The sequence below is a fragment of the Neolamprologus multifasciatus genome, chromosome 7 (genome assembly GCF_963576455.1).
Source record: "Neolamprologus multifasciatus chromosome 7, fNeoMul1.2, whole genome shotgun sequence".
In the NCBI taxonomy this organism is placed as follows: Eukaryota; Metazoa; Chordata; class Actinopteri; order Cichliformes; family Cichlidae; genus Neolamprologus; species Neolamprologus multifasciatus.
Window position 1 is genome coordinate 8,323,398 of NC_140445.1, and position 25,289 is coordinate 8,348,686.

The 25,289-nt window shown below is 39.3% G+C and overlaps 1 protein-coding gene across 1 annotated transcript in view; it reads left to right on the forward strand.

The window, feature by feature from the left end:
* cpne2 (copine II) overlaps positions 1 to 25,289 on the forward strand; it is a 54,228-nt gene that overhangs the window by 18,284 nt on the left and 10,655 nt on the right. The window contains exons 9-14 of the mRNA XM_085169219.1: positions 654 to 740; positions 2,281 to 2,340; positions 17,281 to 17,414; positions 18,254 to 18,308; positions 18,732 to 18,783; positions 20,531 to 20,664. Coding sequence (XP_085025345.1) covers positions 654 to 740; positions 2,281 to 2,340; positions 17,281 to 17,414; positions 18,254 to 18,308; positions 18,732 to 18,783; positions 20,531 to 20,664 — 522 coding nt within the window. The remainder of the gene's footprint in view (positions 1 to 653; positions 741 to 2,280; positions 2,341 to 17,280; positions 17,415 to 18,253; positions 18,309 to 18,731; positions 18,784 to 20,530; positions 20,665 to 25,289) is intronic.

The following is a 25,289-nucleotide window of genomic DNA, read 5'->3' on the forward strand; positions in this document are numbered from 1 at the left end:
TGATGTTGGGTGGGGGAAATAACAAGGAAATAAAGATAAGAGGCAGGATGGAGAGATGAGGGGGGAGTGGGGGGGTGTAAGCAGAGAGAGAGCGAGAATGGAATGCAAAACAGAAAGATAAAAAGAAAAGTGCTTTTGAGATGTAAAATATTCCTTAGCTGAGCCTTAGTAACACGACAAGGCATTTAGAGTTACCTGTCATATGAATCGCTGACTGACTAAAATGTCTGTTTTGATCAGTCATTGCCACCTAAGAGTGTGTCTGTGTGACTTACAGTATTAACAGCCATCCTGTCCTTCACTTTTCTTTGAACAGCATCACATGAAATTAAATATTTCTGTTTTTTAACACTGTATTGTTTTCATTTTCTGTCTACATGTAGGTAACTGTATTAATGGTAATCACTATAGTTTGACAGTCAAGGTGAACCTGCTCTCATCATTATGGGGAAGCTGTGAATCCAAGTCGCAGTCTTTCGACCGTCTGCCTCTCTGATCATTTTCCCATCTCACACCATCTCTTTTCAACTCTGCTGTTATCTCAGCTTTTCCTCTCCTTGTAATGTCCCTGCTAAACCCACTCCTCTGTTACTGATAGTGACACATTCATTTTAATTTCTTTCATTTCCTCTTACCCGTTCCTGTATCTGCAGGTGGAGTTTGACTGCATTAATCCCAAGAAACAGAAAAAGAAGAAGAATTATAAAAATTCTGGAGTTATCATTGTCAAGTCCTGCAAGGTGAGGACGGATGGAGGTTTCTTAGCAATCTTAGAATTGCAGTAGATGTATTCTTTTTCTTACTGCTGTCACCAACACATTCAACTTGTGGCTTCACATATCAAACGTGTTTCCAAATCTAAAATCAGATCAATATTTTTATTCTTAATAAATTATGAAGCAAATAACAATAGTTACAGCTTTGTTGTAAACTGGGGAATCTGTAGTCAGTCAGGAAATTGAGTGATATTTTAAAAGAATGAAAGCAACATTTTGGTTTTACATGCTCAAGCATTCAGCATTATTAGTTGTCATGTTCTGATGTTTCCATATGGTTGTTGGTTTTAACTGAAAGCTTATACCTCTTATACAGGTGCTAAGCTTATAGTAGATTAAAAAAAACACTGTGATCGCTACCATGTTGATGACTGAAATTTGTGTTAACAAACAGTTAAAGTCCCCTGAAAAGTTTTTAGGAAGGGGGCAGAAGAAACAGAGCAGTGATGTTTTTCCACATTTGCACTTATTTGTGTTTTAGTTGCTCCAGCTTCGGAAGGAAATGCTCTCCATTTAGCTGCTACATCTTTACCAGCCGCTTGTACACTTTAACTTTCTGATATTTCGTGCGAACCACCTTGCATACCTTTGCGCCAGGATTTATAAGTGAACCATGAGGCTTCACTGGAAAGTCCTGCAGTAATTCCTGCAGTAATGAACTAAACCAGTCCACACAGAGCAACACAGCTAGGTGATATTTCACAATGAATTCAGCAGTACAATTGAGTAAAGTTTGATAATACCACTGGTATATCAAACTTTTGTTTTAAATATTAGCTCAAGAAGTTTGATCCATTAGCAGTCTAAGCAGGAGCAACAAAAATAACTCACCTACTGTAGCAAATCAAATAAATTATCCGGCCACTCATCACGTGTTAATGATCCATCTTAACACTCGACTCAGTGAATTTCAGTTTTGATCAACTGACACACTTCTAACTGGGCGTTCATAACTCCACTTGAATAGCTAATTAGTACGATGGCTCAGAGCCCCACAGAGGACACATTAAGCTGAACCATGGAGTCTTTAGATGCCTGTTGGAATGACATTAAAGCTGTGTGCGTGCAATGACAAGCTTTCATAATTGATTCCTTTCCTTCTTTCCCTCTTTTTTTTTTCTTACACACAATCATGAACAAGCCTTTGTACAGAGACACACAGAGGGCACAGCACATGAAGAAAATGGCTAATATAGCAATTATATTTGTTGGCTGCCAGCAGGGATTAGACTAATGACGGTAAAATCCATGCTAAATATTCATTGTAATTGGAGTGCTCAAACAAGATAAGTGGTGCTCTACTGGTTGCACATTATGTCACGAAAAACATATGTCAGGTTTGTTTAAAAAATTTAAAAAGAATAATGTCTGTGTTTATGTTTGCAGCAAAGTTAATGGTGAATGATAGAAAATATAATTTCATTTAGAGATCTGATCTTCAGCAGATCAGTTCTCACTTGCACTCTTATTTTCCTGATTTCTTGCTTTTTTCCCGTGTCTCTAGATTACAAGGGACTACACTTTTCTGGATTACATACTGGGAGGATGCCAGCTCATGTTTACAGTAAGTACGATATTAGCTTGCATGTTTATATCGCTGCAATAATGTTATAATGGGACATTGATCCAACTCTAACCCTGTGTCTTTTATAAACCAAAAGAAAAAGGGTTAAAAACAGAAAAGGTGGTACTGATTGTTGTAAAGAGGAGAAAATGGGTATCGTGAAATGTTGAAATGGTTGAAATGGAAAATGAATGAGACAAATGAGGAAAGAAAGGGAGAAAGATAAACAACAAGAAGATATTTTACCAGAGGGAGGGGGAGAAAGAGAGGCGTCATGGTCTATTTTGGTCTCTTGTTAGTAGAAACTCTTGTGTGTGTCCGATGATGTCACACCTTTTTGTGCAACTCAGTGAATGAGAGAGAAAGAGTCCTCTTTTATAGTAGCCAGGCGCAATCGCTGCCACACATTGAGTTGTTTTATTAATATATTTCCTATAGCACTCATGCAATGAGAGAGTACACACATATACACACATGCACTTCACTGCATGTACACAACGACCCTTTTTTCCCTCCTTCTCTATCTCTCCAACAATTTTCCAGCTTTGTGAGCTAGAACCAGGCTCCAGATGTAGCAGAATGAAGATAACGTAGTTCCTTACATTTTCTGGTATTTCTTGTAAAGTGTGTTCTCAGATTGGACATCTGTGCACCACAGTGTACAGTTATATTTGTCAAGATTCATGTTTTCTCTACAGACGTACTGGAGGAGAGTTATTCGTTTCTGATTATATAAAATATAATGGATAGTTTAAATATCCTCCATGCACTTTGGTTTTATTCTCTAATGCTGGAAAAAAAAATACTTTGAGTACTCATATGGAGTAATGTAAAAAGGGCAACAGATCTCAGTAAATGTTAAAGTTTATGATGGTACAATTAGAAAAGACACTGAATAAGAATGACTTGTTTAGGAAGGGTTGCCAGGAAGAAAGAAAACACAATAATCCCAAAATCCCCACCCACATGTCAGCATGGGTTAAGTTTGCAAAGTTGTATCTGACAACAATGGACAGACAAGACCAAAGTGGAGATGTTTAGCCACTAAGTAAACCATGAACTCCTTTGAACAACAAAGTATTGCAGAGTCAAATGTGAGGCCGATATCTAAAATTTGACTCAGATTAGTTGATGCCACAGGACGATGATCCCAGCAACACTACAGCAGAATGTCTGATAAAGAAAAAGATCGTGGTGTTTCATTGACCCAGACTTCAGCTTGAAGTGCTGTGGTGGGACCTTAAGATAGCTGTGCATTAAAATCAACGCCTGCAAACCTTAATGAACTGAAGCAACACTGTAAATAAGAGAGGGCTACAATTCCTCCTGATCTGAGAGACTGATACAAAGTCATCCAGAAAACAGTTTCTCCAAGTTATTACTGAAAGTGGCTCTACAACCCACTGAATCATGGGGTGGATGAGTTTCTGAAAAGGTCGCTGTTACATGATTGTAAATGTTGGTATTCAAGAGAGAAAATACATAACCACTGGTGCTGGAGTGACATAACCTGTACTCACAACAACAACTCTTACAATGTGAAGTCAGGAAAAGAAGTATTTAATTAAATCGATGCAGCTCTACATATTAAACCGGCCAAGACAGGAAAGGCTATATTACATTTTTAATGCAAAGCATCTGGGATAACAGTTGAGTTCCATTATGTTTATTCTATTTAAGAAGGAAAAGGTTTATATATTAACACAGTCCATCGTGTAAATTTGCTAGATTTAGCCATATAGGCTAATTTTCATTTGCAGTCACTGGAGGTTAGTGCTATTCATAACCAAATTAATGAAATCCTAACATCTTTGAGGGAAAACCCACATGTGAACACATGTTGTGGGGAAATTAGTGTTGTGGGAATGGGCAGTATGCTGAATTTATCAGTGAAATTGAAATGCGTAGGAGTTTGTGCTCAGTCAACGTGTTTATATATGTGCTGATTACCTTTTTGACATAAACTCTATGTCTACGTATTTAGGAGGACAAGAAGCAGTTTTGCCTCAAGGCTCTAATGTTTCCCAAGTGGTCACATACATAGAAGTATCCTGTTTTATCTACTATGCCTAGTATCTATTTAGCAAGAAGGCATGTGTGTGCATGGTGCAAGGGATCGTACGAAAGTTCATACAATTAGAGCACCCAAAGCTCACAGCACAAAATGTCTGCATAGCCCCTCACAATAATGCACTTTCACCAGCTACATACACACACACACAGTAATAAACCATCGGAACAATGTGATGCGTGAATACCTGTAAATTACTACTTAAATGTTAAACAGATATGGAAATGTCATCATTATCCACCCAGGAATCTGTTTTCATTATTTGCAACATGTTGACACTGCAGAGTAGTTTCAGAGTAGCTTCCTTCTGTGATAGAAGGCAGTGTTGAGTATTTTTCTGGTCTCAAGAAAGCTGTTCTTGTGCACTGAGCTGTTGAGAACTACATTTTGTCTGAAGCAGTTGCTGCTAAAGCTGCTAATAACAATGATAACCTCCAGTGTCAACCTGCTATTTACACCTGAGCTTATTGGTGGAAATGAGGCTTTAAAAGAAAAACGAATAGTTAGACACTTGACTACATATTTACAATATGGTTGCAAAGCTGAAACTTAAAGGAATTGACGGAAGGGCACCACCAGGAGTGGAAACCTCACCCGGCCTGGACACAGAAAGGATTGACAGATTGATAGCTCTTTCTCAATTTAAGTGAACATATGTTTCTCAGTTTCATTTCATTTGTCATTATTTTTGGTCTAAAATGTCCAACTTTTCAAACAGTGCCCATTACATGGTGCTACATGCTCAACAGTATGTGGTGCTGTGATGAGAGCAAAACACAGATTTTAAAGAATTTTGGTTTTAATTTTTCTCAGTAACTAAGATGTTTTTAGACTTTCTAGATTTTAGTTTGTCCAGCTAACTAGAATGGAACAAGTGGTTACATAAGTAGCTACTTACTGTAGCTACTTATGTAACCACTTGTTCCATTCCAGGAGTTAAAAGCAAAGATGAAATCTTTCTTTACTGAGTTTAGTGTAATATTTGCAGCAAAACAGAACTCTTACTTCTCTAAGACCAAAACGTCCTAACCACATTTTTTTTCTTTATTTCTATAATGAGGATGACAATGTTTTGCTGTTAGTTTTATTTGTAGCTTTACCCTTTTATTTGAGCACAGCATCACCTACATAGCCATTAAAGAAGATTTTCACATAGTTCCCAATTTGAAGTAATTATTAAAACTTTGGGTGTTAAAAACATGAGTTAGCATTGAGCGGAAAATAGCATGCAGATTTGCCAGTCTGCCAGTAACATATTAAATATGAAGATCACCTGTTAGAAAGAGAAGCTGATTTTACCCACTTTGTTTGTAATCAATGAACAAAAATTACAGCCGATGAAGCCGTTAAAACAGAGGCATTATATAATCATGCTGTAACCTCCAAAGGATGCAATGCAGATCCTATTGATAATTCTAGTATTTATTGAATGATAAATGGGCTTAAGTAGCACATAAGTAGCACATAATTCCTCTTATATATACTCTACTCGACAATTGACAACCTGTTAAAATTAAAATTAAGTTGGATTTCTGAGTCGTCCAGCTGTGATAGGCTTTGAGCTTTAGGGCCATTAGGACGCTCTATGTCCAGCCTTCTCTCTTTTCGATGGCTACCGTGAAGGTGAAACACTCATCCCCAGGTAATCAGCCAGCAGTCAAGTGCCCCAACAAAAGGTTGGACAGCTCTCAGCCATGGCAATATTGCAGCGTTACTGAAAATGCAAACATCCAACACAATGTGTTGAAATATAATAATTACTGGAATTTGCAAACAGGTTCTGACTCACAGAATTGTTTAAATACTTTTTAATCAGTTCCTCACTCAAGGCTCTGCTCTTCTGGAATGTGTTGAATTTCAGTGCAACGGGAACATTTTCCTGCAATAGTGGTGATGAAATGAGCAAATTTGAGGCAGATTGGTAACTTAAATCCTCCCTGCTCCCTCCTAATCTTTTGCCATTTGTCACAAACCTGCAGCTCTTTCACTGAGTTACACACACACACACACACACACACTCAGAGATATTTTACCTTCTCCTGCTTACAGGCTCATTTGCTTCACACACGTGAGCACAAACGTGTATCCTCCACACTCCATACTTCACACTAAACACTAAAATTGATTTTAAATGCAGATTCCATGGGTAACTCATGACACACACACACAAAGCACAAGTTGAAAACTCACTATCTGTGTTCATACAGATGTTTTCCTACTGCGCTCTGAACAACCGTGGCGTAGGTGTACATGCACACGTACACAAACATTACACCTCACCCTTTTATGCACGCTGACTGATTCAGACATGTATAATCTCGCGCAGATTCTCAATTACCAAAGAGTTCTCCTCACGTACACACTGGCGTTTATATGCTCGGATTTTAGGACCTCGCTCTCTTTCTGTGTTCTCACGTACGCGGGGAAGCGGTTGTGTACAAAAAAGCCCATCCTCACAGTCACACACACACACATGCAGAAAGAGCTGTTCTCCGGTGTTCAATCAGACTTAGTATGGCTATAATCCTAATCTCCGCGAAGGGGAAGTCTCTCCTCTGGGCTGCAAGAGCTTGAGGAGAGAGCCGCATTTCGGTTACACACTCCAACACAAAGAGACAGCCTGCTACTGCTGATAGGCTGTTTATGAAAAACATTTTTACTAAATTAAGATATTGTTAATATCATATGTTTGATATCATTCAGGGGCCATATAGAGAACAATTAACATAATGGATTTTCAAGAATCGAAAGCAGACTCTATAGCTTGTGTATATTGTGTGTATATTATACCACAGTGAAAGAAACCACTTCCTGCAGTATAAGCTGAAACTCATATTAGTAACCGCTGTAATGGTCAAATCCATTAGTGTTCATGAGGAGAGTCATTGCTTAGCTTCGATGTTAAGGAAAATTCCAGTTTATTTCACTGTGTTCATTTCTACCTTAAAGGCCATTTTATTAGGTATCTATTGCCAGTAGTAGGTAGAACTCCCCTTTGCTTTCAGAACTGCCTTTATTTATGATGATTTGTGGCATAGAATCAACAAGGTGATGGAAACATTCCTCAGGGAGTTTGGTCCATATGACACCATCGCATAGTTGCAGCAGATTTGTCCACTGCACATCCATCATCCATCCATCCATCAAAAAAAAAAATCCAGTATGAGATTATGTGAGGTTTGTGATGTAGATGTGACATCCTGCTGGAAACGGTCATCACAAGATGATTAGTTAGCAGCAATATTCAGGTAGCCTGTGGTATTTAAATGATCCTCAGTTGGTTCTAAGGATCAAAGGGTGCCAAAAAAACATCACCCACACTATTACACCAGCAGCCCGAACCAATGATACAATGGATCAATGCTTTCATGTTGTTTACACCAAACAGCAGAAATCGTGACTGATCAGACCAGGCAACATTTTCCAGTCTTCTCCTGTCCATTTTGCTGAGCTAGTGCAAATCGTAGCCTCAGTTTGCTGTTTTTAGTTGACAGTGGTGGCACCCAGTGTGGTCCTCTAGTGCTGTAGCTCATCTGCTTCAAGGGTTGGCACGTTGTGCATTTACATGGCTTGGCTTAATTGAGTTCTTGTTACCGGCAGTCCAGCCGTTCTCAGAGTTAATCTGGGCAGAGAACTGCCGCTCGCTGCCTGTTTTCTCTTTTTCAGACCATTCTCTGTAAACCCTAGAGATGCTTGTGTGGGAAGATCTCAGTAGATCAGCAGTTTCTAAAATACTCATACCAGCCTGTCTAGCACCAACAAGCACACCACGTCCAGTCGCCTTTTTCCCCCATTCTGGTACTCGCTTTGAACATGATCAAGCAGGTGGTCTTAAACATTTGCACTCTTCATCTTAATCATAGAGATTCAGAGTGCAAATGCATTGCAGACACTAGCAGCATTAGGGATCTAATGCCACGCCGGCCTGTTTTGCATCTGTAAGGAAGTGAAGAGCTTTCAAGGATGGTAGTAGTAGGTTTTGCTAGTTGTTTCTTTACCTTTTATGGAGATCTGATTGTTTGTTCTGGTCAATCACTTGTCTTTTTTTCCTTTTCTTAGAAGGGAAAAACACGATTGAGACATTAATGTTCATCGGAACTAAAGCAGCATTAGTGGAATTACTCTTAGTAAACATAATTTTAAAAATACAGTTTACTCAATTTTTCTTTTGGATTCAAACTTTTCACAAATCCTAATGCCAACAGTATCTTACGCAGCTTCTCCTTTCAAGATTTTGTCAGCTTTATGTTGTTAAATCCAAGTGTAGCAATCAAATCTACTCATGATGATTAAAATAAAGATGATCGATCGCCACTTTCCTTTTCCTGCTGATATTCAGATTGCCAGCAATAATAACGATGATTACTTGACTCAAGTAAGTTGGCTCCCAAATTTAAATCCTCTTATCACGGTTATCTTTTTGCAGTGGATCTATTTTTGATTATTTTTAACTGGTTCACATCTCTTAAGCTGAAATTGTCTCGTGAATTCATTTAAACTCATTTTATTTTGACAGGTGACTCATAACCCCTTTTGATCAAATATTTGAAAATTAAAAAAAAAAACTAATGAGAGAGAGACGTAGACAATGGAAGGAGTCAACCTCCATTCAGTTACACATTCTGCCTTTCAGTGCTGCAGAATTTACAGCATAGTTATTCTCACAAATATATTTTCATCATTTTCTTATCGTGACTACCTCGGCTGAAAAAATGAACAGAATGTCATGTTAATAACAACTGGTGTGCTGCTGCAGAATGACACTGAATCAAAGAGAAAGTCGGATGCTACAATCTGTTCTACTATACCTTTTTTGGGCTAGTCCAAAGTCGGTGAAAGTGATTTCCTGCAGTTGCATCACATTTCACATGTAAAAGGGAGATTATGTCTTTAGAGCTAGTCATTTTTTTCCTCTCCTCTTTTTTTATGCATGCTTTTATTTTGTTTATCTAAAAAAGCATCAGCGTGAATAGCATGTAATTTTATTTCAAAGTTTTTAGTCTCTGCCGACGTGAAATAATTAGTGTGTCGATAAAAACAAAATAGAACAGAACTGGGGAACAAATCATGACATATAAGAAACACACACAGTGTGTGTGACTAGCAGCAATGTGGACACTAAAATGTCAGTAAAGTCGGCAGCTTGATCGGAAAGATAACTCGAAAATACTGTTTATAAAAGACTGACAGCTTTTGGGTCTTTGTGCTGTGCAGCAGGGGTGTCGCCCCCCCCCACACACACACACACACACACACATACATTTAGAGGTTGCCACGGTGCCTTGCATCCTTTTGTGTTACTCAAGCCATCTGCATATCCTCCTTCACACATCCATGAATCTTCTTTGGTCTTTATCTTTCCCTCCTGCCTGGCAGCTTCGGCTTCATCATCCTTTGTCCAGTACATCCACTATCCCTCCTCGGCACGTGTCCAAAGCATTTCAGCCTTGCCTCTCCTGCTTTGACTCCAAATCGCTCAACCCGAGCTGTCCCTCTGATATACTCATTCCTAATCCTGTCCATCCTGGTCACTCTCAGAGAAAATCTTAACATTTTCAACTCTGCCACTTCTAGCTGAGCTTCTTGTTGTCATCTTGTCAGCACAAAATGACTCCTGGTAGAAAAATAAGTCAATATCAGTCAGATTGTATAGAAATCACTTTATCCATAAGCCAGGCTTAAGTCTTGTTGAATGCAATATGATATTTCTTTTCTTTTCTTTCTTTTTTTTGCCTGTCGCGTTTGGTTCTTTTGCCATCAGAATTATTGTCTAAAGGCGAGGAAAGATGCCCAACGGATTTACTTTACCAAATTGACCATCACAGCCTTGCTGTAATGGTCTATTTGATTCACCTTTTATTGTTTATTTTATTTTATTTTATTTTATTTATTTTCACTTGCTAGATACAGGACAGACTTGAATGAGGAAAAGAAAAGGGAAAAAGGAAGAGGGGGAAAAAACAGCAGAGAAGAGGGACGGGGATAAAGGGCAAAAAAACCAAAAACCAACTAAATAAGCAGACAAAAAAATACATATATCAATCACCTGGATCACCTGTTGAGAAAGAAAAAAGAAAACAAGCAGAAGAAAACGAGAGCAATACAATAAACAACATCATGATGATCTATGGGAATATAACAGTAAATACTAAATATTAAACATTATTGTGCAGCACGTAATATCGACAGCGCACAGTGTGCTTTGAGGTAGGAGCCAAAAAGGGTGTAGTTTGTGTGTGTGAGCACCCGTGTGTACACCTGTGAGCATGGACGCGTTTGTTTTTAAAGGGTTCCTTCGTGTAATGATCTGCTAGAGGGTGTGGGGGACCTCCAGGGCATGAAGCAGGTATGGAGGAGATCAAGACTCCAGACATCCAGAGGCCCCCAGAACACAAGAGACCAAGGAAGACCAACAGAGGGGCAGCCGTGCCACTATCCCAGAAAGAGCTGAGGAGAGTCCCAGATGAGGGGTCACCCAGCAGCCACGGAGCAGAAGCCAGGGGGGGTTGCAGTGACGTTTTGATATTTATTTTCAAAATTATTCTAAAATAAAGGAAAAATAAAGCGAAATAGATAACACAAGTTGTGCTTCAGGCAGACCTACTTTGTGGCCAAGTCACTGCCGTATGAGCGTGCAGGGTTCCTTAACTTCTCATTCAGTTACAACCTTTGCTCATAAACTGACTGTGATAATGGTGATGGCCAAAATGCTTAATTCACAGTCTTCACAAACCAATGTGTGACATCACAGTGGTTAAACCTTTCTTTTATATGCTGTCTATGTGGGTACAATGTGTCAGCTACCAAGTGGTAATTGATTGTAATTGATTCACTCCACTAAAGACAGAAAAAGTAGTTTTAAAAAACCCACATTGTTGTACATATCATAGCAGTTTGCCTACAAGCACTGAGTCATTCATCATTACATACTTGGCACTGCTGTGATTTTTATTGTTTTCTTTAGAAAGCATCCAGTGGCTCCTGTGTACCTCACAAAAGCAAAGATACATAACTACAACCAACAAGACAAATATGAACCAAGAGCAGGCCTTCCCACAGTGGGCTGCAGCTTCTGCTTGTCACTGTCTCTTTATCGCCTCAGAGTGAGACAGAGAACAACTCCAGAAGATGTTCACACAGGCTCTAACACATTCATCCATCCCTCCATCCATCTATGTGACTGTTTAACTGCAAATGAGCCTAAGAGGTTCTGGCACGAGAACTGGCTCATCAGTACTCGACAGGGCGCAGCTGAGAAAACTCCAGCGTGATTGTCAGCATGTCTGTTATTTGACAGTAATTTGGCAGTAGTCGAATCCATCTATGTAATGCGGTCACAGACATTTTCTGCCACATTGCTGCGCTAAAATATCCAGTAATGAAATGCTCCTCCGTCACCCCATGATCATTTTAATTCTTGTACTTGCTTGTTAAAACTGTGTGTTTGTCATGGTGTGTTTAGTCTGCTTGTGTGTTCGCAATTACTAATAGCTTGAGGCGAGGAATAAGTTGGAAACAGTGGTGTCATCTCCTACTGGTGTCATCTCCTACTGTCATCAAATACACAGCCATCAAACTAAAAGCATCTGTCACGGGAGAGGCCACTGGAGGAAAGATGCTGTAACAGTTTAGGGATGATCTTATGCCATCAATTTGGCGTACATATTTTCAGCTTCATAGTAAGACAAAATAAATGATACCAGAGGGGGAAAATATGTACTACATGAGGGAAACAAAAAGCCTACTATACAATAAACCCTTTCTTTTTCTGCTTAGTGGTGTACCTGCAGTACTGTGCTTAAGTCTTAGGCTGCCTCTAATTTTGTTATTTCTTTGCTTCCAATGAGCTATTCTGTAATTTATTTAATAGATTTTCTGAAGGTCTTTCAAAGTACGTAACTCACATAACAGAAAATGTTTAAATTGTATTGTTAGGAACTTTGTTACTAGCACTTTTCTCCCATTTCTTTACTTACAAAAATGCCAAAAATAACAGTTTCATAGGCATAAAATAGTAGTCGTTTTCCACCAACAAGGTGATTCCCTGAGCTATTAGCTGAAACCTTGGTGTATCTTGGAGTCGCAGGCCAAGAAAATATCTACAGCAGATCAACAGTGTATTTAAGTCATGTCCTTAAGAAATATGAATAAAAAAGTCCTACAGGACTTAGGATCCATCTGGCCCTTCAATTGGTACATCTACTTTTTGTTAAAGTCATTCTTAATGAAGGGGAAAGTGGACAAAAGGCTGATGTACGCCAAATTACACAAGAACTGCACTGAAAATCAGTGGAATTATGAGTGCAGAAAAGTACTGTCATATTTTGATCTGCCATGCAATACCATTGAGACGGCATCTGAATGGGAACAGCTTCATTTTTTAGCATGACAATGATCCCAAATACTCTGATAATTCACTAAAAGCATACTTGGATAGAAAAACACACAATGGTCAGTGTGTTGAACAGCATTGCTGAAGCCTTGAGGGATCATAGTAACAGAGAACTGAACAAAAGGCAGCCAGGATCCAAAGAAGAGGTTTGAATGTCTTAAAGAAACCTGGAGAACTATTCCTGATAACTACTTAAAAGAAATTCCAAAGGAAAGCTTGCCTGAAAGAGTTCAGGCTTTGTTGAAGTATGAAGGTAGTCATAAAAAATGTTGACTTTGAACCTCATTAGAATTGTACTAATTCTATTTTCCCCTTATATAATGTACTTACATGAATTTATGTTTCAATAAAGTGCTCCACCTGTTTTCCATCTTCCTAGCAAAACATTAAGAAGTGTGGAGAGGCTTTGCACAGTGATGCAGTCATCCGTGCTATCACAAATCGTAAGCAGACCAAATAGAAAGACTAATATGTTAGCAGAAATTTGATCTTGGCTATGATACCAGCAGTGAGAGATTCTAAAACACTTGACCTGGGCAGCCCTGAGCCAGGCTTTTTGAAGCTGCGAGCTTGGTGTGTAAAGTAACCACGGTTGGTTACTTTACACACCGAGACCTTGAGGAACATATTCTCAGCTATACCCATATGAAAAAGAAGCAGAACTTTATTTTTGTACATGCTGTATGTCTCATAGATTATTCATGAAACTTGCCACTTTCACATCTAGTAAGACAGACAACCACACGCTTTCACATCCACACACACAGCCGATTTAGACTCCCCAATTAACCTAACATGCATGTCTTTAGACTGTGGGAGGAAGCTAGAGCAGAATCCTATGAAAACCTTTACTTCACACAAAAAGGCCCCGGCCAACTCCTCTTGCTGTGAGTCAACAGTGCTAATCACTATACCGCCATGCTGCCCCTCGTGCAACATAATTATAAGGATTAAGTGTGACTCAAGTAAACATTATATATTTGAGAAGAATGCAAAAGAGTCCACTTTGATGATGAGTAAATCGTAGTCTTGTGAAAAAATAAACATGTACTGTTAAAGACAAAAGAATATATAATATTTTTTTTCCTTTTTCCATATGTGTATTGTGTTGATGAAAGGAGTGAAAAACCAACACATTGTGTCAGTTTGGAGGCCTATAGGAGAATGTGGGAGAAGTGAAGATGAGGCTTCTTGGAAGTCCTGCTGGGAGACTTCAGAGCTCCTACTGAGTTTGACTGTCGAGAGACTGGGAAAGAGACACCAGCACGTTCTTTTTTATTTTTTTTCGTTAATCTGATCAACTGTCTCCTCTTTTCTACATTTTAGACACATCACATGTAAAGATGAATGCCAAGCTGCACCCATATATATACTCTCTGTTTGCAATGCTCAGACACTTATTTAGCATCAAGTCGCAGAAAAATAAAATACTCAGCTTTCACTTACTAAAACTGAAGCACACACTTTTTGGACGTGCTGTTCTGGGGGCAGCCTCAAGTGGCCTTCAGAGGAACTGCAGCTTTTGGCACCGTTCACTCTTCATTTTCAGACCCAGAGGTTGTCACTTTGTTTTAATCTGTCTTTTGTAATGGCCTGGACCTGCACTATTTAGATTTGTACACAGTGCAGATAACTTGAATGGCTGTAATGAGTAACTCATAATGAACAGAACCCCAGGCTGAATTGCCTATTTAGAATTCTAATAATGATTTTGCAAGAAGTAGAAAAAGTATCTTTTTTCTTTTTCTTCTCGGAGACGAAGGAGAAAGCAAGTATTATGTGGAGACTGCTCTCGTCTGACTGTTCCCCGGTGACAATCAGTTTTATATTGCAGCTTCAATAATAAATAATAAATCTCAAGAATAAATTTGACCTGCTAAAATTCCAGCTGGCACCAGCTTTTGGGGGCAGATTTTTGTATGGTGAGGCGTCGATTGGTTGATCTGAAAGTATATGTGCCATCTGGAAGAAATTATTCTAAAATTAACCAGGGGCAACAGTTCAAGGCTAAATTCAGGCTTAATCAGAGCAATCTCTACGGGGATTTAGTAAGCTGTGAAAATTCAGGTGTAGCGGTCAGAATTGGAAGATAATAACGCTTCAGGTAAATTTTACTTGCCCTCTGGAAGCGAATCCAATGACTGACTCGACTCTGCTGAGATGAAACTCTTTCACTCGGTAATGTTGCTGATGCAAACGTGTGTTTCTGAGCCAAAAGATGAATGGATGTTCTTGTGTCCTGTTGCTTGGTTTCCGTGTTAGCTATGGGTTTACAAATAATGGCCTCATAAAACGTATTTGTTCGCTTAACACCCTGAAGTGTAGTTTTCACACAGAGTGCCGGGGAACAATTTTAACGGCTAAAAGTAAAGCAAGGATGCTTTCAAAAACAGTTGAATTAGTGAATTTCATTTAATTGAGAACAAGTAATGAAAAGAAAAAACGTAAATGGATAGTAGCCCAAATGCTTGTGGGTGTTTAGGCTTGTTTTTCTGCTGCAGAATGAAAGCAGTATGATCAGAGGCCTCACTGATTTGAGTGTGCTGGATAAGAACGAAAAAATCTGTGCCTAAAACTTCTGCACAATTCTGTATGTTGTTGTCACATTCCCACAATACAAAACACAGCAGCACCCTAAATCTGTCACCCTGCATTTCTGTACCCGTCACTCCTGCTTCTCCTGTTGCTCTTTAAACTCTTTCCTCTCCTTGCCCTACCACTCCTTACCTCATTTTCCCAATTTTCTCCCTTGTACTCACTCACTCCCCACCTTTGCTCCCTTCCCCGTTATATCTTTTCTCGGTCCTTGTCCTTGCTGAACTAGAACGTTGTCTTATAATACACCAAACAAAAGACCGAAGAAGAAGATCGTTTTAGACTATGTTGAAGCTGATAGGAGGGAGGCGGAGATTGTGGGTCGGGTTCTTGTCAGCACACAAACCACTATTCACTGCCTGAGGAAAAGCCTGTCACTCTTAATCTCATATTGGGTTTGGCTGCACTTCCCTGCGTTTGTGTTTTCCAGTGTGTGTGTTTGCTGCATGTGGAAAGTGTCTGTGTGTGCTCATATATGTGTTTACTGTACGTCACCCTGTGGTAATCTGTGTTAAAAGAAAAAAAATCTCCATATGATTTCGGGGTCATCGCATGATTTTTATTTGTCTCTATTTACCCCAAAAATATACAGTGGAAATGCATTTACCTTCAGTTTTACTGACCAGAATTCACTGTACATATCCTCGAGGCTCCAAATGTCATGATCAGGCTGTGTGCAGGCAGGAGAGGACCCAAATGCAAACTCACGGGAAAACAGGACTGAACTCAAAATACAGCTTTATTGCTGACAGAGGATAAAGGCGATACAAAATAATATGAAACTAAACTGGGAAGTACTAAGGAACTGACTCACGAGGAAACACACGGAGGGGCACACAGTCATGAGGGAGAACACGACACAGAACTGAGGGAGACGCAGACATAAATACACAGAGGGTTAATGAGGGAAGTGGGAGCACACGGGGAACACGGGTGACGCTGATAATCGTAACGAGACAGGGCAGGAGTGAACACAATACACAACACATACTGACGAGAGACTGTCAAAGTAAAACAGGAAGTACACAGAGGTTCAGACAGGAGGAGAGAGAGCACAGACATAACAGGCTGGGGAGAACATGGAATAAAACACGAGGGGAAACAAGGGTTCACAGATACACAGAGGGGCACACAGGGGGCAACCAAATAAGGAACATCTTAACTAAACAACCTAGGAACCAAGGCATAAATAAAGAACAAAATACAAAACACACGAAAACTAAGAATACTGGGCCAACATGGCCCAGGACCATGACACCAAATGTACTTTCACATCTGTATTACAAATTACATAAATATCAGTTAGCTGTATAAACCTGGAGTTACAGTCCCACACGCTAACACAAATTCCTGTCTAATAAGGAAACACGCACAATGTTTCTTTTAGTGTTTAAGTTTGAACACAAATCCAACAACACAAAGTAAAGTTAAAATCCAGCCCAGAGACACTTCGAAGCGAACTCCACAGTGATTTTACTTTAGGAACCTGTACAGGTGGAAATGAAGGCTACAATGCTACAAGCCTAGCTGCTGTTCACTGGTTTTGTTACCTACTGAAGATCAGTGGCTGGTTGCAGGGTTGGGATTCGCCATTCACACAGCTAAAACATCACTCTGGCTAGCTGTGTGCGTGCATGCTGTCTGCAGGTGCTTGCAAAGAGCTGATGTTATGTTAGCAGTATGATGCAGGTGACCTGGATACATGTTGCATTTCACTATTTCCTTCTTGTTCTTTCATGAAATAAAAATAAAAGTAATGCCAAAGTAATCACCATTCCTCAGAGGTTTCAGACCCTCCACCATTGTCCTCCTCCCTGCACATGATTTGGAAACGAATGCAATGTGATAACTACTGATCTGTCACCTCTTTGTATTTTAATAGGTCGGTATAGACTTCACGGCATCCAATGGGAACCCCCGAGAACCGTCCTCCCTCCACTACATCAACCCACTGGGCAGCAACGAGTACCTTGCTGCCATATTAGCTGTGGGACAAATCATACAGGACTATGATACGTGAGTATTTAAATCAAATCCTGTGGGGGGGGTAACACTGAAACTGCTGATTAAGACCACAAACTCATTACAAAGTCAAAATTAAAGTAAACACTGATGTCATTTTATCCATTCAAACTCTGCCCCCAGCGGTTCATCAAAAAATAAGGGTTTAGAGTAGCTGCGCATTGACTTCCCTTTTCAGACTATGCCATGTTTATATACAGACTATGCTAATCATATTAACTTGTGAACCACAAAGAGAGTGACTGGGGTCCTTAAAAGAACAACAATGATGCATTGGTTTCAGAGTATTTTGGCGAAGACATTTACATATTCCAGTTTTGAAGTTTGAGCTTCGAGCAGTTGAGGCTTTGTGGAAAGAACTAAACAGGTTTATCAGTTCCCTAATACCCATCTTAATCCCATCATCTACACAAGCGCCACTTCACAGAGCTGTAGCATGGGCATCACTTTTGGACTTTAAACACACAAACATCTATTTGTTCTTTTACATTTTGTGTTAAAAATAAGACAGTATAAACAGACTAAGAACACCAATAGCATCTATCGACTGCTATTCCTCCTCTTTCAGTAAATAATTGTACATCAGTATGTCTGATTTTCTGTCCTGCCCTGTCTTTCTTTGTGAGAAGACATTTTTTCTCACTGCATCATTTTGCCACCAGTTCTCTTCTTGCTTTTCTGTAAATGTCTTTGAATGTGTTTCTATGTGAACAAGGTAACAGGATTTTTCCTGCTATCTAAATCCAGCTTTTTGAATTTGTATGCAAAAAAAAAGAGGGAAAAAAAGAAGGTTTAACTAATGTTCCAATCTGTTGTCATGGTTTCCTCCTCAGTGACAAAATGTTTCCAGCTCTGGGATTTGGAGCCCAACTCCCACCAGACTGGAAGGTATGTGTGTGTTGATGGTGTTGTTGTTGTTGTTGTTGTTGTGTGCGTATGTGTGCGTGTTCCAAACACAAACGTAGGTGATACATGTATATGCATGTGGCAAAGAGAGAGGAGGGTGGGTTGTCATCAGCAGACTTACAGTTAAAGCCGAGATGTATTATTTTACCCACAGACACACATGGAGACACACAAATAAAACTATAAGCGTTATAGATGCATATTCACATGATTACGCAACTGTCAACCCATCTGTGTTGCCATGGCACTGAGCTGATGAAAAGGACAAAGAAGAGAGAGCAGCACACAGAGGGATGGAGAGAGGGTGGGAGGGAGAAGGTGGGAGAAATGGACGCAATTTCTTAACAATATTGTACAGCGTAGTGAAGGATTATCATTCGATTCATTCATTTCTTTTCTCCTCAGGTGTCACATGAATTTGCCATCAACTTTAACCCAACAAACCCTTTCTGTTCAGGTGAGTTACCGCACAGGAGGTTATGATGTCATCTAGACCTCTGCGGCAACCTTACAAATTATTTACAATTACTTACAAAGTATTTACAAATAGTTCTCATTTTCATATTTTTTTTATTTACCCCATCTGAGTTCTCTCTAGTCTAGAAGTCTAGTTATCCCATTTACATTTTTGGCCTTTCATACATGATATTAGTAATTTTTCAACATAAACCCATACCATAAAAACATACTTTGATATGTTTACACTTATAGGATGTTGTCATGTTTTTGGATGCAGAAAAAGGAGGCCACTAACTGGTTAATAGGTGTAAAACCTGTCATTTACAGATAGCTATATAATTAAGGTTATGGCAGAAAAAGCACTGTGTGATTAAAAGAAACCACTAATAAAAAAAAACATGCCATCTCCAGATCATGTGACCGCAGCAGGTGGTGCACTCCTCTCTAAGTGCCTTGCTGAGTAAATAACTCCTTAACACATCACCTACACTTGCTACTTTGGATGCTCGTCTAAATTAGAAGTATGAACGCTAATGCACATTATGACACCAAACAGTTCAGAGCAGTGAAAACAGTCCATTCCTTCACATTTAAATTAAAAGTAACAGTGTCTAACAACTCTGACTCTGGGAATCTTTACACAGATTGATTACATTTTACAACACTCAGGCTTCTGAACAAAAAAAAATAACATAAAAAAGAGTAGTTTTTACTATTAGCTGTGGCTACACTTACGCTTTAAACACTGGACTTCAATTTGCTTGTATTTATTGAGTATAAAGCACCATACCCGAGCAAAGCTTTACAGAGCTGCTTGCATGGCTGCAGATCCTTGCTTCTGAGTAAGAGTAAGTGCATGCCCTCACCTTCATCGCACAAAGATGACTTGAAAAGATTCATAAATTGTCAGCACCTCGCTGTAATAACCTTATAGTAAGCTCTCCTTTTACTACACTGAGCTTGCATCTGCTAACACGTTTGAAATGTGTAGGATGCAAACGTATTTATTGACAATTGCAAATCAATTGAGTGCCAACTGCTAAAAGCACATCTGTGAGACCCAGAAAAAAAAATTGTGATTGTGTAACACATGTTTTAGCCTGACTGAGGCAAAGAGGTTACGTTAAATAACTCCATTTATACTCACCCCTGTGCTGAAAAAGGCCCGCGTCAGAACATGAAGTTCAGCTTGTGTTTATTTTAAAAAAAAAACTGCCTCTGCAAATGCCCTTTTCTTTTTAGGGTTAGCTTATTTTCTGGGCCAATACAGCCTCCAGTGCACTCTGAAATGAAAAATTCTAGGCCAAAGGAAAAAAAAGACTTCAGCTGTTATGCAAAACTTTATTCTTGAAACTGCAATATGCAGCTGTCCTGATAACAGAATGGTTTTATGTTCTCAACTATCAGCGTGCAATGTTTTGAATAAGTGCACATTTGCGCGGCATGTTTTTCTCTGAATGTGTATATCTTTATGAAGATGTGAGTGAAGGGAACACAAGTTTTTATATGTGTGTATATATATATATATAAACTTGTGCTCCCTTCACTCACATCTTCATAAAGAACAATTTTGACCTTGAAATACTCTATATAAACTTTTCCCCATCTCTCCCAGGACTTTACAAACCTCTCTCCCTCTTGCTTTTCTCTCTGTTTCTTTCCTGCCCTCACTATTTCCAGCTCATCTTCACATTTAAAGTCTATTTGAGTCTAAATTGTTTCTCTCTGCCTTTCTGCATCTTTAGGTGTGGAGGGCATTGCCCAGGCCTACTCTGCGTGTCTCCCTCACATTCGCTTCTATGGTCCGACAAACTTTGCTCCAATCATCAACCATGTAGCACGTTTTGCTTCTCAGGCCCTTCAACAGGAGAAAGCAGCGGTGGGTGGCTACAACTTACCTATTTACCTGCTTTTTACACTCTTAGTTGTTCTTTAGTTAAACCTCTCAAGACACTGTACTCCACAGATAAAACTATTTATATATAAAAGCAGGCTGTATTCCACAATCAGCTCTACTTTTCCATCTTGTTTGAGAGGTTGACTGTGTTGCCGGAGGAGTTTGTGTATTCCCAAACGCAGATGCTGATTCTAACGGTAACCACTGCAAATCCAAGCTTAAACACAACCAGACTTTCACTGCAATCTGTCAGAACGCTCTCTTCTTTTGGCGCACCTGTCCATCAAGGCTGTAGGTTACATATACATACTGAGTTTGGTAACTTTATATATCACTGCTCACTTAGTTACATCTTATTATAGCGGGCAGGATCCTCTTTTACCTTCAGAACGGCCTTAGTTCTCCTAGTCATAGATTTAACAATGTGCTGGAAACATTCCTCAGAGCTTTTGGTCCATATTGACATGACTGAATTTGCAGCTGCTGCACATTCATGATCTGAATCTCCTGTTCAGCATCCCAGAGGGGCTCTAATGGGTTGAGATCTGGTGGAGGGCATCTGATTACAGTGAACTCATTGTATTGAGACGAGGAATGGAGGTATGCTGCGGTGTTTATCATACAGTTGATGCTGAGGTTCTGCGTAATGTGCCAAGGAAATATCCCCTTCGTCATGAGGAGCGAATGCTTATGCAGGATTCTGAGACTGTTCAGTTCTGGTGAGCCTCAGTTTCCTGCTCTTAGCTGACAGGAGGGACACTTGTTTTGGTCTCCAGTGTTGTGCCTTCAGAGATGCTCTTCTGTACTTCATTGTAACACGTGGTTATTTAAGTTCCCGCTGCCTTCCTATCACCTCTTAATAGTCTGGCCATTCAAAGACCTCTGGCATAAACAAGCCATTTTTGCCCAGAGAACTGCTGCTCACTATTGTCTATTTTTCTGACCTTTTTCTATACAGGGGAGGGGGTAGAGGCATGCTTTCGCCTATCCCAGCTGTCATTATATACAACAGTTCTAAAACAGAAGTACCATTTATGTCAATTTTGTTGTATATAGCCTCTCCCCCCTGAACGACGGGCGACCGTGCAACTTACTGGTGTTGGCCAGAGAGGCCGATGGCGCGATATGGTAGCCTCGCTTCTGTTGTAGCCAGGGCAGCTGTGGCTACAACTGTAGCTCGCCTCCACCAGTGTGTGAATGAATAGTGGAATTGTAAAGCGCTATATAAATGCAATCCGTTATTGTTACCAATTCTACTTTAAGTAAAGACAGCACATTTTAAAGCTGGAGTGTATGAGTGTTACATTAAAAATTTAAAGTAAAAATGTTGAAAGACTTACCTTTAGAATATCTCAATATCTTGCAGCTGTTTTTTTCTGTTGTTATCTATGTTACCTATAGTAGCTGAGATAGGCTCCAGCCCTCCTGCAACCCTGAATGGGATAAGTGGAAGAGAGTGGTTGGATGGATGGTATCTCTCACAACCTAAGGAAACAAAGAAATCATTCTAAAAAAAAAATACTCTTTTCTATATTTGAATTTTCAGCCTCCACACACAGCAGATAAATTCCTAAACTGGATTCCTACATTGAATCATTCAAGCCCTTTATGAAGGACCGCATACAGTGCTGAATTAGCCGCTAGTCCCTACTGTCCCTATTTCACGGTATACCAGAGTTTTACATCAGGGATCTTGAGTGACATTTCTATGCAGGACCACAGGTAGTGATGTTTTACGTCATCCAACAAGGACTGATGTGCCTCGACCTTGAGAGGGGAGCATCTGTAGTGATGGACAGCGACTTCGCTACAGCTGTGGCTGCACAGAGTGACAACAACAGAGGACAGCTCACGACAAAAAAAGAAATAGGAAGTGTTGACAATGATTTTCTGAGGCCAAGATTATACTTGCTTGCGGACGTGGACGCAGACACTGCTGCTGCTCTATTATACTTTTTACTTTTTCTTGGGGGCTATTCAGTTAGTCAGTTCCCGTGTAGTGCCTGTCATGAAAAAATTGCTGCCACATGGGCAGCCACGCAGAGCCCTTACTTCCCTTGGATCTAAGCAGACCCTTGCATTCCCAAGAACGTGGAAATTCCAACACTGTCGTGTTTATAGCATTGTGTAACTACACCAGAAGGAGATCAAATCTGTTAAAATCAGCTCAGGTGTAACAATTAAAGGTTTTAATTTTCCTTCAAATGTGAACGAACCCTGAGTTAGTGCAGCTAGCAGCTTAGAGCTGACATTGCCCAAAGCACAGAGGGAATATCTACACCTGTGCTGCCCTTAACAGCTGCAGAAACACACATGTACTCTCTGTGATGCTACCCAGTTAAGTTTATAAAGGAAATTAAGGAGCAAAGAGAGGAAAGGTCACAGAAACAGTTAAATCAATACATGTCGTCGTCTGGGGAAATTAAACACTGACTGAAAATTTCAGGCTACCTAATTCGTCCTAATACCAGAAACCTAATTCGATTTCTTTCTATTTGTTAAGCTTTTTTTAATGAAGGCAAAAAATGAGCAAAGGTCAAGCAGGGTTCCCTCTAATGGAAGTGGTACCTAATTTAATTGATTTTGATTAAGGACGTTAGAAGTCTTATTTCAGCTTGAGTTTGTGCCTTTTTTTGAGGGGGCTGGTTGCCTTTTTTTGTCTTTAATTATAATGAAATGTAATATTGTATTAATTTCAATCTTGTCATTTCCATTTTAAAAACTTATAAATGCAATTTTTGTGACATTCCATTTAAATAATTTTCTTTCTCTTTAAAACTGTGAACATTTCCCAAGCACTCTAAAGAGCTCCCTCCAGTCATTTGTCTCCAAACCTGTGATAACGCTGCAAGTGATTATCAAAATATAAAATAAAACTTTGATTTAATGTGAAATTATTCAATGAATTATTTTGAATCTCATGTTAGCGTGATGTTTGTGGGGTTTTGTTCATGTCCGTATGAGTTTTGCATTTGTATGCTTGAAATTGGGATGTCAGTTTCAGTCATGAGTGTAAAAAGGTCCCCTCTCTACCTGTGAATTAATTCATATTTTGAAAGATTATAATAGAGGATCCAGGTATTAGGTAAACCTTTGACTTGGGATGGAAATTATTTTTGCTTGTGTGATTCTCTGCTAATCCAGAGAGACCATATACCCAACAGATTGCATGTTATATGTATATGTGTTGTGATTTCTTTGATCAATTGTTTGAGTATTTGCTTTATTCCCATTCAAGTCCATTGCAGTCTGATTAGTAGTAGTTGTTACGGTGGCCCCTAGAGACAAAGCACGTACAAACTCCAAAACACTTGCAAACTCCAAAACACATGCAAACTCCAAAACACTTGCAAACTCCAAAACACATGCAAACTCCAAAACACATGCAAACTCCAAAACACATGCAAACTCCAAAACACTTGCAAACTCCAAAACACATGCAAACCCCAAAGCACATGCAAATTCCAAAACACAACGGAAGTGCTCCAGGACGCTAGGGGCAGTGTTGAGCTCGATTTGCAAAATAAACGGCAAGTTTGTCTGTATGGGACGGTCTAGTCTCTGTCGCGCTTCCCAGGTTGCCTAGCAACCATGATACTAACCGCTGGAAACGTGTCATACAACTTTGTTTGACAGAAATGAAGGAAAACATATTTTGTTCATTTGTTTGTTTGTTTCTACAAGAGCTTTGTGTGATTTGATAAGTATCTGAGGTTGAGACCACAGGACAGTAAAACATGATTTTTGGGCTTCATTTCTGTACTGAACAGTCATTTAAGATTAGTTAGTAAATAACAATTAGCTAATGTTGTTCATGAGACTAAAGTCATATCACTTTGGTAATGTAAATATAATATGGCCAATATTATAGTTATTATATTAATCATTATTAGCTATTACAGCAGTGAACATGAACTCTGTGTCAAATACTGAGCCACAGTACAGATTCAAGTTGCAGTTATTTATAGGTCTTATCACCTTAAATCTTCACTCAAAGACAAGTATCTTTGACAGTGCATATATAGGTGTATCATATATAAGAGAGAAATGTTGTTCCTTCAGTATGTTGGCATTACTAAATTTGGCTCATTGCTTACATACGTGTGTAAAAAGAAATTATATGAGCTGTGATAACTGTTTCTGATAAAATGAAGAGTAGACTGATATATTGAATATTCCTTTATTGGGTGAGAAAATCAGACCATGTCATAACTGCTTTAAGTCATACAGAATAGATATCAGAGCCTTAAACAGGCTGACTTCTGCTAAATGGGTCAAACTGGGCAGAAAGTATACAAACACATAGCATCATTATAGAATATGATGTAACACTATAGATCAACTTACCTCAGAATATATAAAGCATATAAACAATTACAGCAATATGATGCAACAAACACAGCACTGCTACTAATCCAAAATACTCAAAGCTTCATAGAACTGAAACAAACATTTATTTTTAGGTCCATTCAGCTGCTGATACTTACTTTAGGTTTCTGAATATTAAACTTGTTTCTTCCTTTCATAGTGTGTAACTTGAAGGCCCTGAGTACTTTCTCCCACACTGCAAACACTGGAATGATAAAATTATTTGAACATTACCTAAT